The sequence below is a fragment of the Perca fluviatilis genome, chromosome 1, assembly GCF_010015445.1.
Source record: "Perca fluviatilis chromosome 1, GENO_Pfluv_1.0, whole genome shotgun sequence".
NCBI classification, from domain to species: Eukaryota; Metazoa; Chordata; class Actinopteri; order Perciformes; family Percidae; genus Perca; species Perca fluviatilis.
In genome coordinates this window covers 23,834,494-23,849,831 of record NC_053112.1, presented here as the reverse complement: position 1 = coordinate 23,849,831, position 15,338 = coordinate 23,834,494, and the positions used below count along the sequence as shown (strand labels likewise).

General features: G+C 40.4%; 1 protein-coding gene across 3 annotated transcripts in view; it reads right to left on the bottom strand.

Annotated features, from left to right (window-relative positions):
* Window positions 1-15,338, bottom strand: part of plppr2b (phospholipid phosphatase related 2b) — a 50,208-nt gene that overhangs the window by 21,588 nt on the left and 13,282 nt on the right. For all 3 annotated transcript variants that reach the window (XM_039814944.1, XM_039814953.1, XM_039814963.1), the window contains one exon: window positions 5,241-5,429. In XM_039814944.1, the coding sequence (XP_039670878.1) occupies window positions 5,241-5,429 (189 nt within the window). The remainder of the gene's footprint in view (window positions 1-5,240; window positions 5,430-15,338) is intronic.

The window sequence follows — 15,338 nt, the reverse complement described above, 5'->3', positions numbered from 1 at the left end:
GTAGCCACTCTGACTAGTATTCAGATCCTAGCACTAGTCAGACACACACACATCAACTCCCACCTGCACACACAAAAATGTTTAGTGGCAGTGGAGGAGAGTGTGCCGTCATCCGCCCACACACTTACCTTCACTGATCCACTGAAACGTACAGCACATTTGCCAAGTACCACACAAGTGCTTCTATTTCACTCACCCTCTCACTTCCTCTCTCTTTGTCTCTCTCTGCCTCACACACACACACACACACACACACACACACACACACACACACACACACACACACACACACACACACACACACACACACACACACACACACACACACACACACACACACACACACACACACACAGTATTCTGCTCTAATGCTAATCCAGTAACTACATCAATATTCAAATTGTGTCGATTCTGGCAGGTGTTGCTTAAATCCTACAGGTTCAGTTTGACACGAAAGCCCAGAGAGATCACAGCTGCTTTTCAACATTGTCAGTTTCAAGACTTTTGATCAGGCATAAGAGACGTTGTTGATTTTGTTTTAACCTACTGCTGCATTATAAAGCCCAAACCCAATTATGGTACAACTCACATTTTCACCTTTCAATGGCCTATGAGTGTCATAAGCTGTTTTTTATACCTTGGCTGTAATTGATAAATGTATAATGTGGGCTGTCTTTATTGTCCAATGAATGAGTTGCTGTTCTTTAACTGTTACTACTACTACACTTGGCAGTTTCCTGGCTTGAGTGGAAATTAACTTCAAAAGCCATGTTTACTGTACTGGAACGAAATGTGAAAGTGGAGCTCAAAAACAATAATCATTGAGAGAAATTGCAGCGGGAGTCACCATTAGTACAAATCCCCAAGCTGACTGGATATTTCGAAGCTGCGAGCCCCGGGGTTTAGAAGGCCAAAAACCCTCCAGCATTATAGTAGCAGAGTTGGAAATTGAAAGGATACCGGCAAAATTTCCACCTGCTTCCACAGTTTATCTAGCAGGCTTAGGTAGTTAGCTAGTTTTGCATATAGCCAGACCTATTTCCACACTTCAATTTAGTGCTGTGCCAGCGCTGGAAAAAGTAGTAGGCCTAGAAGTAGTAGAAGTAGTAGTAGTAGTAGTAGTAGTAGTAGTAGTTGTAGTCGTAGTTAGCTAATTAAGTGGTTCCAAAACATTTTCACGTGAAGGACCCTTAAACTGACACAAATTAGAACACGGGCCCCCATTTGATAAGATTTTTGCTTTTAGATGTTTTATTTCAGATAGTGTATGAAACCTTATGGATGGAATTATAATGAAAACTTTATTATTTATAAAAAAAAATGATTCCCCTTTTTGCTGGGACCCCCTGGAACACCCTCAAGGACCCCTGGGGGCCGGTTACCCTACTTTGGGAACTACAGAGCTAACTAACATTAGTATAGTTATGAATTCAGGGATTCAATCTATTCAAGCACATAAAGCCAGGACTTTAATATATGAGGTTATAACTGGTTGATTCGTGCAATATTCTTATACTTGCACCACTTGTGAGTGGACAGAAGGAGGCATGCAGGCTTCACCTGCCAGTGTTGTATGAGTTTTGTTTTTGGACATTGTTGCTCTCTTGTATTATGTCCATTTAGACTTTATGGCATTTGAACTTATTAAGCAAAGTGTGTGTGTGTGTGTGTGTGTGTGTGTGTGTGTGTGTGTGTGTGTGTGTGGTGCATTCCTGCGTGCGTGCACATATGCGTGCATTATTTGTGAGAGAGATGGATATTGGCCTACAGTGAGCCAGCCTGTACCTTTTGGTGACACGATTTCAGGCTTCACTATGGGTTTATAATAAATATATAACTTGTATTTTTTGCTGAAACAGTCATACAATTTAACTGCAGTCATTAGTGATTGTTGATGCAATATTGTATGCAACCCAATCTGTCAGTACTGTATATGGAAGACTGCAGTTGTTTACTTAAAAAAAAAAAAAAAATGTATTCCTCACTGCAAACACTAAAAACACACACACTAGTCTTGCATTGCCAGACATTCACTCCCCGTGTCCTTGAAGGGGGGGTTTGCCCCCCCCCTTTTTCCCTTACTTTCTTTCCTCAGCGGGGGGGGGGGGGGGGCGGGGCACAGCATTCTTTGATGGGAGAAAAACGTGCTCTGGTTTATTGCCATTTCTCGTCATGGGTGGGGCTAAGCGCTGGAGAGAGCCGCGGTGCCGCTATAAAATAGCCTCAGGAAGGAACTTGTTTTGGTGGAACATGTGTACGTTCAAAAGTTGTTTTAGTCGTGCAACAGAAAACTGAGATTGGACAGAAAGTCTAGCTAGCTGTCTCAATTTAGCCTGCAGAGATCTGAGGAGCTGTTAACCATAGTCCTCATAAATCGACCGGAGTTCAAAATTCCATCACAAAGAAAGCAGAAGGTAGTGGACATCCGGGTGAAAAGAGCGTGATCCGGCAGAATTTCCGGCAGCAACAGAGCAATCCCGGAAGTGGAATGTCATGTATATAGACTACACACACACACACACACACACACACACACACACTACTGTCTAGCGCATTGATGCTATGCTGGGCTTTTAAGGGATAAATTATGTGTAAATTTGCAAAAAATATGTCAGGACATCCAGAGTCGTGTCTATGATATTGTCTCACCTCACTTTGTGTGCAAGCAGCCAAATGCAGCCTTCAATAACTTTTATAAAGTCATGAATGTACAGTACACGTCAAGTCAAAGCAGCATATAGTAGATTTTGAGAAATGAAAGTAATTACAGAATGATTTACGTTTATGTCACTTTCAAGCTTTCATTTGAATAGACTTTAATGACTTGGAATCAAAGCTCTACCTCTACAGTGTGCTCTAATATGTACTGTATGTGTGGCAAACTTGAAAGCGGGGGCAGCATCATAAGTGGCAGGTGTGGGCAGGGCAGTGGCTACCACAGTCTCTAAGTGGAGTGGACTACCCTCAAAGTATTATATTCTCAACAAAGATTTAACAGATTCACTTAAAGGCGGTGCAAATTCATGCAAAGACATTTCTAGAGGCACTCCACTGATTTTTCTCATCATGAAGGTTACTACTCAGCCTGTGAAAATGGTTCACTGAATAACTTCTTCAGTGGCTCTGTAGGGAGTTTTGTCAAAGTTTAGAAAATAACCCTGGTGATCTGGGTTATCTGTGATTAAGCTAGGAGAACTACAGATTTAGGCAAACAAACAGCTTGCACTACAAACAGGGGGTGCAGGCAGGGAGGGTCTGATGAGAGACATTTTTGAGTTGCATTATGGAAAGTGTAGGATCCAGCATTTATTGGACTTGACCCACACTAAGGAATAAAGTTCAGGATAACTCAGTCTCTGCTGCAATGAGCTGACTACTGTTTTTATGACCTGTCTGCCACTGTATGGAAGTACACACTAAATGGGTGGATATTGTTTTAAATGTTTCAACTTGAGCAGGAAACTGCGGTTTCCCGAGTTGTATGCCTCCCCCATCATTATACAAAGAGACAGCAGCAAAAAGAAAGAGGGTCTGGAGGAAGAAGAAGTTAAAAATCAGTTGGAGCTGTCACACAAACAGACAAAGTCGGTATAAGCCAGTCGAGGAACTCGTCCATTTTCTGTTAGTGGCTAAAAGTCTGAGTCAAAATTGAGAGAAAAGAGAGATGAATATCTGCTTCTTCTTTTTTTATTGTATCTGAACAGAGGCTCGTGGGATGGAGCGCTATCTTGGAGCGAGAGAGAACACAGATGCTCTGACTTTCAAAAAAGCCGCTTCACACTCCAGGCAAAATCACGCTACTCCGCTCCCACTCTGCACAGCTCGCAATCCCTGGTGCCTGCAGCCCCCATCCAGTCCAGTGCATGTTCAGCTCCAAACAAACACACACACAAACACATACAAAGTGCACCTGTGTACCTCACTGTCATATGTGTTCATTTGTGTATATAATTGTGTTAGATACAATCACTAGAATGTGTCTCTCCTTAAGCAAAATCTCTGATCCAAAATGTAAACCATATGATAGTGCTACAACCAAATTTCAAAATACAAGACTGGAATCTGGCTGGAGCTGCTCCCCCCGCGACCCGACACCGGATAAGTGGACGAAAATGGATGGATGGAGGACTGGAATCTCCTATCACCCCCAAATTGACAAACAAGTCTCAGAATAATACCCTAGAAAACATCTACAAATATGTTATAATTGTCATAGATACAGGAATAAAACAGGCCTATATTTTCAATAGTATAATAAAATAATATGAGAAAAGATGAAAATGGGGTGATAGAAGAGGAGATTGGGGTCTCATCTATACAGAAACAAATGACCCAGGGCTGCCTGTATATTTTTGTGTGATTATGTGCATCTGTTTGTGTTATACTTGTACTTGTGTGTGTTTGTGTGTGTATGTGTGCTGCCCACTTTTGTGGCTCAGAGGCAGCCATGTCGTAATGCCGCTTAACTGTTAGGACATCAAAGAGACAAGCCCTGGGGGACAAAGACAGTCATGGAGACAGAGCTTTGATGAGAATGTGAAGCTATGTTTCATTATTAATAATATAAATATCCCACTCTACTAACAAGAAAGTATGGCCACTGTAAATTAATTTAGTATAGACTCATAATAATTGTGCCTTATTCATAATATTCATGTTAAACTGATTTGGTGAAAATGAATGACTTACTGTACATCAATGAATGGCAAAAATCGAGCTGTTGAATATTTATATTTGATTCTTTGCATGTTGCCAAGAACTCATGACCTACAAATTGCATGTGCATGTGCAATGATGTTTAATTATTAAAGGTGCTTCAATATGCATTTCAAAGCCTTGGATGAAGATGGTTCGGCAAAAAAATATCAAAAACTGTGCCTCTTCTTGTGCACGAATAGAGCTGATGTTTTATTCTGTTTTAGTACCATGGAATCTTGAAATAAGGACAGACTCTCTGTACAGTGTAGCTATCTCTGACTGCTCTATGGAGGACAAATATAGTGCCCGTTGCCATGGTTATGACAGAGAACGCATCCACACAAATGGAGCAGTGAGACCACGAGGATACACACCTACACAACTCTCCCCTCTTTCAATCCACAAACACCACGTGTAAATGAGGAGGAACTACCGTATATGTATGTGTATGCATGTGGGGGATTGTCATGTCTGCTATATGTTTGCATGATGAGCACCTGTGGAAGTACTTTTTTGTTTTTACAAGTTGAACACAGACTCACCGTCACAGTGGGAATGGCGGTGACTAGGGAGTAGACAAGTACAGGCGGCGCCTTGCTGTTGTCCTCTGGTCCTGGGTACGGCTTGGAGTAGGCTTTGTCGAAACAGAAGAAGCCCTGGATGTGCACGGGGAACGTGTCTGTGTACTCAAAGTAGTACGCCAACAGAACGGTCCCTGCCATGATGACCAGCTGGAAATAAAACATATTGGTTCCAGCTTTAGGATTGGGTCCACAGAAGAGAGTGTAGGAGTTGGAAAAGAAAAGACAGCCGTAAAAAGAGAGAAGTGAAAATTGTCACGGATTTAAAAAAAAAAAAAGAAAAAGGAGAGATTTTTCCTTCACAGAGCAAAATGATGGATGCTTCCGTAATGTGTAAAATGAATCAAGTGCGCGTGGAGAGATAGTGAGGGATGAGGATGAGAGAGAGAGGGAGGGAGGGAGGTAGAGATAGAGACAGAGGGAGACAAATAAGGAGAAAGACAGATAGAGAGGGGGAAAGAGAGAGCACTGACAGAGATACAGAGCGAGAGAGAGATCCCTTCAGCGGTGTCAGTATGCAGAGTGGGAGGGTAAAAAAATAAATGGAGACCGATCAAAGAAAATAACGTTGTATGGTGAGAAAGAAGAAGAACTGAACAAGGATGGGAGAGAGTTGGGGCGGATGACACAAATGGGGTTAAAAAGAGTAGAGCGGTGGAGAAGTCAAAAAAGGAGAGAGAAAAAAAAACATCCCTGGGAAAAGCAGAAGACGAGATGAATAATATATACCGTATATGTGTGTGACTATCTGCATAACTTACATTTAAAATACCAGCTGTATGCAACGCACAAGCCATGAAGAATAAAAATATGACCTTCGTAACTATGTAAAAGAGTATTTGTTTATTTTACCTTTATTTAACCAGGAAAGTCCCATTGAGATTAAAAACCTCTTTTTCAAGGGAGTCCTAGCCTGGTAAAAGAGTATTTGATGATAGATATGTATTAGCAATACATAACAGATTCAACTGATCTACTGTAGGGCATGACAAACATATAAAACATCTAAAAAAGAACATGCTATTCCGCACAGATGAGACAGATGCACAAGTACTAATTATTCATTTATACTCCAGTAAACAGCATGCTAACTCCTTTGCCTAGTTCCCTACAGGAAAAAAAATCACAGATTTACAACTGTACAGTTAGCTTCTCTGACAGAGAACTGAGGGGTTTGTGCAGTATTTGTTTGCCTTTAAGGGGAATACGCCTGAAACCAAAACTACAAGTTAAAAAAAGGAATGTGAGTTTAAATATAGCGAGCTGCTGATTAGTAATCATAATCTGCAGCGAGATGAACTTCTATTGTATGTGAAGGACAAATTTATCAGCACCAAAACATGAGGAGCTGGTATGAAGCACATGAGGCAGGAAAGAAACAGCAGCTACAAATTGTTCTGTTACCTTAAAGGAGTTACAATATGAGTCGCATATAAAGGTTAATAATACAATACCATTGTATATTACCAGAGAAATAATACTTATTATTACATGTAACTAAACAAAAAAGACCTCAAGCAAGGAGGTGGGCTGAATAAATCTTTTTCACAGCAGCAGACATTTTGACTTGTCTATCACAGGTGTAACTAATGACATTATGAATTGGTGCATTGCAATAATTACTGGAAAGGAGACATAATTTCTGTTATTATTTCACCTGTGCTCTTCCTGCACGACAGGTCAAAACGTCTGTGGATCTGATTAATTTGGGAATGACAAGGAACAAGAGTGTTCTAATTATGACAGCTATTAAAAAAAAAGAAGCAAAAACATGTGTAAAGTCCAAGATGCACAGTGTTTTCACAAGACGAACAGACAATGTTCATCAGCAAACAACATCAGTCAAATACAAAATATGAAGTGGATAAACACTTTGGGCAAAATTTGACTTTGGACAAATTGACTATGATTAACTAATAAGAAACAAGCTGTTCCTGCAGTTTTTGACAATGTTATTTTAGTAATGTTGAAATAGGGCAGCGGATAGCAATAAAAAGGGTGTGTTTGTGTGGATATTTGTTTCAAATAAGTGATATCTACTGTGAGTGAAGCTTTAGAGTAATAGCTTGACATTTTGGGAAATACACTTATACAATTAAAAAAAAGAAAAATACAATTTGCTTTCTTACTGAAAGTTAGATGAGAAATTCCACTCTCATGTCTGTGCATGAGCTGTGCGTTAAGCTAGAGCTAAACCTAGGAGTCGATTAGCTTAGCATAGCGTAGCATAAAGACTGGAAGAAGGGGGGAAACAGCATCCCTAACTCTGTTCAAAGGTTGAAAAATCCACCCACGAGAACCCCTAAAGCTCACAAAAAGACATCATATCTGCTTTTTTTCCACTCTGTACACAAACTGAAATTTAAAAAATGGGGAGTTACTTGGCAACCAGCGTAACACTGTGCTAGGTGACCTTCTTATATAGTGCTCAACCGGAAAGCGGACAAGTATATTTCCCAAAATGTCAAGCTATTCCTTTAATTTTTATCTTTTAATGCGAGAACAACATCTAAGACCACATTTGTTTTAGTAGTTTAAACCTTTTAGCGCTTTTCGCTTTTGTTTTTATTTATTCAAAATGATATTTTGAAGGATTTGATGAAGAATCCTCTTTATGGTTTACGGCACAAAACAGGAAAAGTGGCAGATGGCTGAACAAGCGAGAAACCACTGAGAGAACCTCTTCCAACATGTTTATACTCTTCAGCAAAGTGACAGAGTACCTACTTGAAAATGCTATAGGGAGGGGAAGGGGGAACATGTAATATGTAACACATTTCAGCTTTAAACTGAAGAGTCATAATGAACCAGGGAGAGAGACGGTGGTGACCTAATTCATACCCCTTACATTACACGCTCCGCTGGCAGATCCTTGGAACTTTCCTTTTACTGTTTCCCTTACAGCCACTGAAAATATGTGAATGATTCCCTTTATGAATTGGAAAAATCAAATAATTGATCTGTACGTTCCCGTGGCTATATACAAAACTAATCTATTTAAAGTTGTTTGTGGCAGACGATGTATTCGGTGACAACACACATGCCCCGAGGCCTTTAGAAGCAAAATCGTGAGGGACACAGAAACACACGCAAACATGCACACACACATTAACACATGCTGGCAAACCATACAAACACCCCTAGCTTGTAGTTTATATATAGTCCAAGAATACCAAGCAGCTCCATATTTTTCCATGTTCTTTTCTATCTACATGCGCTTTGTGTGTTTTTGTGAGTGGGTGGGTGTGTGAGTGTTTATCCATGTGTGTGTTTGAATATGTCTGTAGGCATGTGGGTGCATTCCCATGTCTGAGGAGGACCTCTGACACAGGCACGCTGTGTTGAAAATTTCTCTTCTTGCCAAGCTACAGAAGGCTTGAGGGAGGGAGCGAGGGAGGAAGGTGTAGAACGGTGGGAGCAAGCGAGCGAGGGAGGTCTATGTACACCCATCAAAGTTTAAACAAACATTTGAAGACAACAGCGGAAAGCCTCCCTGGGAGATTATGCATGTTGTTTTGCATCTACTTCTGCGCTACATAAGCATTCACATTGGCTGTGCTGTTATTGAGGATGTCAGTCTGAGAGATTTAACAACCGTTTGTGCAGAATAATACATGAGCAGACACACGTTATAACACTTAATATTCATTCTGGGACAAGATTATTACAGGAAAACTTCTCAGTATGATTAAAGTACAAACATTCCAGTAAATGGAGCCATATCTTGTCTTGTTATCACAAACAGAAACTACATGTCAGGGTTTTGGGTTTGAGTTCGGTTGGTTTTGAGGTTCTTGTTTCCTGTTTTTGTTGTGTATTTGTTCTGTTTTCTGTTGTAGCCCGTGTTTCCTCCCTTGTCTTGTCTAGCTGTAGTTCCTGTGTGTAGTTTTCCCGTGTGTCTGTATGTTCTGTTTCCTGTTTTATTTTGACGGTCTGGTTTTCTGTCTTGTCTGGTTTACTTCCTGTCTTTGGTTTTCCCTCCTTTCTGATTGCCCTAATGTGTTTCACCTGTTTCCCAGCCTATAGTGTCACCTGTTGCTTGTTATCTCATTACCCTCTGTATTTAGTCTTGGTGTTCCCCTTGTCCAATGTCAGATCATTGTATGTGTTTGGAGTGTCTGTGTGTTCCTGAAGTTTTGCCTATTCCTGATTTGGATTATACCTGTTCTTGTATTTTATGTATTCAGCCTGCTTTTCCTTTTGTTGTTGGATTTTATTGAAATAAATCCTTGAACTTCCTCTTGTGTCAGCCATCTTGCACTTGGGTCCTTCATCCCCTGAAACTGCTGACACTACAGGCTTAGAGCTCTTAATGACATTACATCTCCCTTCCCTGCCACATGAACAAATATCAACTTCCTGTATACTCTGCACTCTGTTGTTTGTCTAAATATTAATAAAGGTCAAAGCAACTTCAAGTTGATGGTTTTTAATTAGCACATCCTGCACAGGTCACCTTGGAATAATAATTTGCATAATAAATTATTTCTAAAGCACCGTGTGCATGTGCAGTATTAAACTATTGTGAAACTTCAGCAGCAGGCGGGTCAGGGAAGGTCAACGCAGGCCAACGTCATTCTGTCTCATCTCCGCACAGGTTGTTTATTCGGGGTCGTCACAAGGCAGCTATCTCTAAGTGTCAGTACACACTTTTTGAATTTCACACAGAAACCTATTTTTCACAGCCAGAGCCAATTCATTTCTGTTTTATTGTCCCCAAAAGCTCCCGATCATGATTAAAATAAACAACATATAAATGATTTTTGAGTGATAATATAGAACTGAATTTCTTGTCTGATATGCCTCATCCTCAGTCTGTCACCTGTCGTCTCCACTAAGAGGACTGTTCACTTTGTTGGTCAACAAGTCCTTACCTGACCCTTTGAGTCTCTTTCCTTCAGACTTCAGACATCATATCAACTACCTCCCCTTTCAAAATGTGCGAGTAAAATAAATTATTTTTGTAGTGTATTGTAGGAGAAATGAGGAGAATAGGAAAATATGTATTTGTAGGAGAAACATTTCAAAGCAGTATGTTGCTGTTCTAATTCCAAAGTTTTAATTCAATTTAACTTGTACTGGCTGTATAGTACTTGTCTGTTCCAGATTTACTCTCAGTGATCTCTCAGCTCGATCCAAATCTTTAGTGATCATTTGGGAAATCTGGCTTGCAGACAGGGTTTAAGGCAAAGCACCTACAGTGACAAATCGCCACGTTGAATGGAATTGCCAATTGAGAAAACCAGCATCAGAGTTACATCCATATAGTGCAACAACAAGTCCTCCAAATTAAAAGACAAAAGCCGTCATTTGTCCATGCCCTCTAGGACAACACATAGAATTGTTTTCCGATCTTAAGCTCCTATCGGCTGGACAACATCATTTGTCTTTACCTTTAAGACTATTACAAATCAGTTTTATGATGACAACTGTATGGTTACAGACTGGTTGGGTTTAGGCTCGAACACAACTTGGTTAGATTTAGGGTAACATCAGGATTTGGGTTAAAATTACTATTTTGTAAAGGTAAGAGGACAAGTGGACAGGACAGGTGGTAAGAGCGGTCGCCTATACCAATCGGAAGGTTGGTGGTTCGATCCCTGGCCCTGCATGTCCATGTCGAAGTGTCCTTGGGCAAGACACTGAACCCCGAACTGCGCCATCGGAGTATAAATGAGGTGAATGGTTCCTGTACTGTATGTAAAAGCGCTTTGAGTAGTTGTTAAGACTAGAAAGCACTATATAAATACAGTCCATTTTCATTCCCATTCATGGTCATGGTTACAAAACAACAATGTTGATTATTAGTAGAGAGGAACAAAGAAACAAAGTCTCCCGTGTTAACGTCTACGACCTCATTCCTATGCAGACTTTGTTGCTCTGTAATAACGTCCCCTTACTTTCTTCGTAGTTATTCTGGCTGCTAGAGGGCTTTGTTTCTTCTCCAATGTAAAGAAAAATATAAACTAGTGTAGGTGGTTGCTGGTACGGCTAATCCCTGAAAATCAACACCCTTAACACACCCAAAGCTCTGTGCAACTTTTAACCATTGTCTGCACATTGTTTTCATACTCAATTGTATATAGATGAGAAGCTCTGTCACTCAACTTCCTCAATATAAAACTATATAGACAGCTGCTCCCGGCACACAAGCACACACAGCAGTTTCTAGTTTATTCATGTCCTAGATATCCCAATCCTACTACTTCCAAACACAAAATGATATAAAGTTGAGGTAAACTAAAGTTGATTATGTATGTATCTATAGCAAGCTAAAGACCCATATGTTCATAGACTTAAACACATGGAAATGACACAATGTTTGTTGTCATCTCTGACTCTGAATGTGAAAATTATTAGTTAGAATGGTTCAGCGGTGCAAGCATTAAATCTGGTTAATCTGTTCTTGTGAAATGACAGAAAAGGAAAATTATCATACAAGATTTCCCCCCTCTCTCTCTCATTCTGTTTCATCTCAAAAGATCTGGCAGTTTGAGATTAAGACCTCAGACGCTAACCCTTTCTGTGTCCTCTTCTTCTAGCAAATCACACACTCTTATCTTTTCCTTTTGAAATCAGCGGTACACCCGTCCAACTATAGAAGGACAAGGGCTTCTGTCCACATGTACATTTGATAAAACAAATCTTAAGAAGTATGCTTTTCAAAAATGAAGAAAAGAAAGCTGCCATGCATCTATGAAAGCACAACATACAATGAGATTTCAAAGGTTCATGGATTAAAAACTCCCACTCAAACATAAACAGCCTTGGAAACATTCAACTCAAGTGTGAAAAATAAGACAGCAATTTTACATGCTTTTCTTTGATAGAAGTCGAAAATGTTGGTCACACTCACTGTAATAAACAAATGTACAGAATGTGTACATGTCTGATGCTTTCTGCACTTTTGACTTTCAAACCAGACCTTGCTTGTATCACAGCCAATGTAGAAATAGGTGATTTTTGTATGATTCATACATTATGATTCATACATAGATTTGGTATTGCCAACTAACAACTTTAAAATCTGGGGTGGTTTCACCAACAGGCATGACAAATGAGCGACGTAATGGCGCCGCCGTTGATTTTTACGTAGGTGGGCCGTTCAATTCAGTAGGCTGTGAGAAAGTGAAAATGGAACTCGTGAACAGAAAAAGTGTTTGACAGTATTTTCAGTCAAAAGAAGGCAATTCAAGTCGAGCTACATGTTCAATTTGCAATGCAGATTTGTCTCGTGATGGCAAGGACCCTAAACAATACACAACATCGCCGCTGTTAAAACATTTGCATATGAAACATCCAAAAGAATATGAGTTGTGCATGAAGGAATCTACAGACAGCAGCCAAAATGCAGCAACTTCAGGTACGGCAAAGGAACAGTCACAGCTAAGAACTTGTGTTAACCAGACGATGACGATTAATGTGTTTACTGTGTTAATGGACTGAGGATGGGAGTAGAATTTAGTATTTGGTTTCAGATTCGACAGAATCTTAACCAGTGGATTCGGTATTCGGCCAAACTCCAAAAATCTGGATTTGGTGCATCCCTGAAAATAAGGCACATTAAAAATGATGACCCCTTTCTAGCTGAGGCCGTGTAATTAGGACTTAATGCTCATACCTCTGCACTTCAAAGGGAGTAAAAGCAAGGAAATCAAAGCTACTAATACAGTATGGCACTGATGCCCTCAAAAGCCCTTTAACCAGAAAAGGGGATAATAAAATGTGACAATGTCTCCTGGGGCCAAACTGTGAGCTTGCACATTGTTGGATGTCTACCTTTGGCCTGTGTGGAGTGGCCAGATGGCAGAAAAGTCAACTGATAAAGTCAAACATGTTTACAGAAGGTGAGAATGTGTGGACGGAGGCTGGTGTTGAGATGACAGCACCCCGCTGGGAGACGACGAATCTCACACTGCTCAGGGAGAACAGGAGACATGCTGCTTTGTTTTGCTCTGATGATGTCTGATGTGTTTTTTGTCTAAAACGTTTTCTGTAACTGCTGATCAATCCTACACATTGGCTTGGAGGATTTTGGTCCATTCCTCCTCACAAAAATGCTTCAGCTCAGTGATGTTGGTGGGCATGAACTGATCTCTTCTGAGCTTTCCACGACATTTCAGTTGGATTAAAAGTTCAGTAGGTAACTTTTACAAAAATAACTTTTTGTCATATTTGCTGAAACTGTCACTATATCCTGACAGTAGCACATGAAAATAACTTTCTTCTGCCTTCCCCTGGTGCTCATAATGGCAATTGCTAGTTTTCACCGCACCCAGAAAGAAACAAACACACACCACCCTCTCCTCACACATACTCACTCATCTGCATAAATCACATGTAAATGATGGAAAAAAGCCACGAAAACAACCTACTGCATGTCATAGAATCAACATGGGTAACAAGCAAATGAATGGGCTTGACTGCCGCCTGCTGTCACTGGATTGTATTACAACATACCGAGCAAGACAAGTGCAAGATAGATGGGCCGACTGATAGAGGAAAGTGGACGAGCCAGAGGGGTCGAGCCTTAAAGAGAGAACTGGGAGAAGCAGCAGAGGGAAAGTAGAAGAAGATAAACAGATGGATAAAACAGTTACTGAGACATTAGTATATCACAGAATACACCGGGGTGAAGCCAAGTGTGCTGCTGGGAAATAAAACCAAGGAAGGCAGCACAGAGAAGAGAAAACAAAAGGGCAGAGGAGGTGAAAGAGAGCAAATGAGGATGTATGAGAGGGTGAAGTGGAGAGAAAGGAAACATACAAAGAGGGAACAAAGGAAAGGGAGAGGATCAAAGCAGGCATTCATCTTCTGGGCACCCACATGCCCTCCCCTCTTTTCTCCCTCTCCCTTCTTCCACCTCTTTTGTTTGTCTGGGTGTGTTTTATCACCATGCCTAGTTGATCTTAAACTCATCGGCTTTTTTTTATCCATTCGTTATCTGTCAAAAAACATCTTTACCCAAATCATTTCTTAAACCCACGCGCTCTGTGTATCGCCCCTTTCTTGCAGCATTTCCCTCCATGTCTCTCAATCATCCTCACTGTCAAAACTCTATCTGCTCTCAGACACAAACACTTTGTCTCTGTATGTGCTTCGCACCCTTCAACCATTCTTCCTCATTTTCACTTATCCCTCTCTTTAGGCAGCAACAATCAAATAATTCTACAAAATCCCCAGTCCTTAAGCAAACATGCCCCCGCATCTTACAAACGGAAGAATAAAAGCAGATGCAGGCTCGCACACAAACATGCTCCCTGAATAAAACCCTACAGTGCAATTAAACGTTTCATTCCAGAGCTCTCTGCTTACATATATAAACAACTATTATAATGTATTCATTTTTTTAAAATAAACTATTGTCTGATTTGCATTCCTTTATTCAGAAATAAAGAGGATCGGTGTCTTTTAATGTGTTTTTTTAAGCACAGGCAATTCAATAATTTCACTGACAAGTTTGACTTTGATGTAATCTGTCCTTGAGCTGGAAAGGATGCCAATTTCATAAATGGTGAATATCTTGATTTTAGAACTCCACTGTTTCAATCTATTTAGCTGACATCATTCAGAGCAACATGGGCAGCAGTAAGAATCAGTCTGCATTTCTGTATCTTATAATTGCATGTACTGTAGCTCAGAAATAATCAAGGGGCAAGATTGTATCTTACATAAGCAAACATTTTTTTAAAGACTTACTCCAGCAAAGATCTAATATTTCTATTTCTGATAAGATAATTTGGCCACGGCACTGCAGCCTAGATATATAGGCAGCTATTCTATTCAATATTCGCAGATGATACAAGCCTATATTGTGATAAACGGGGCCTCTCATCATCCCTCCCTTCCTCCCTGAATTGATAACAGGTGGGAAGCAGCCAGCTAACAAGTGTTTCAAACATCCACCCAGAGTGCAGAGAAATCCCAGCGCAGCAGACAGGCGGGCAGGTGCTATTCATAGAGTCTGAGAGATAATGAAGGGGAAAGTATAGGGAGAGAATAATGTGAAAACGAGCTGTTACTGTGTCTTTGTGGCGGGGTGTGTGTGCATGTGGGTGT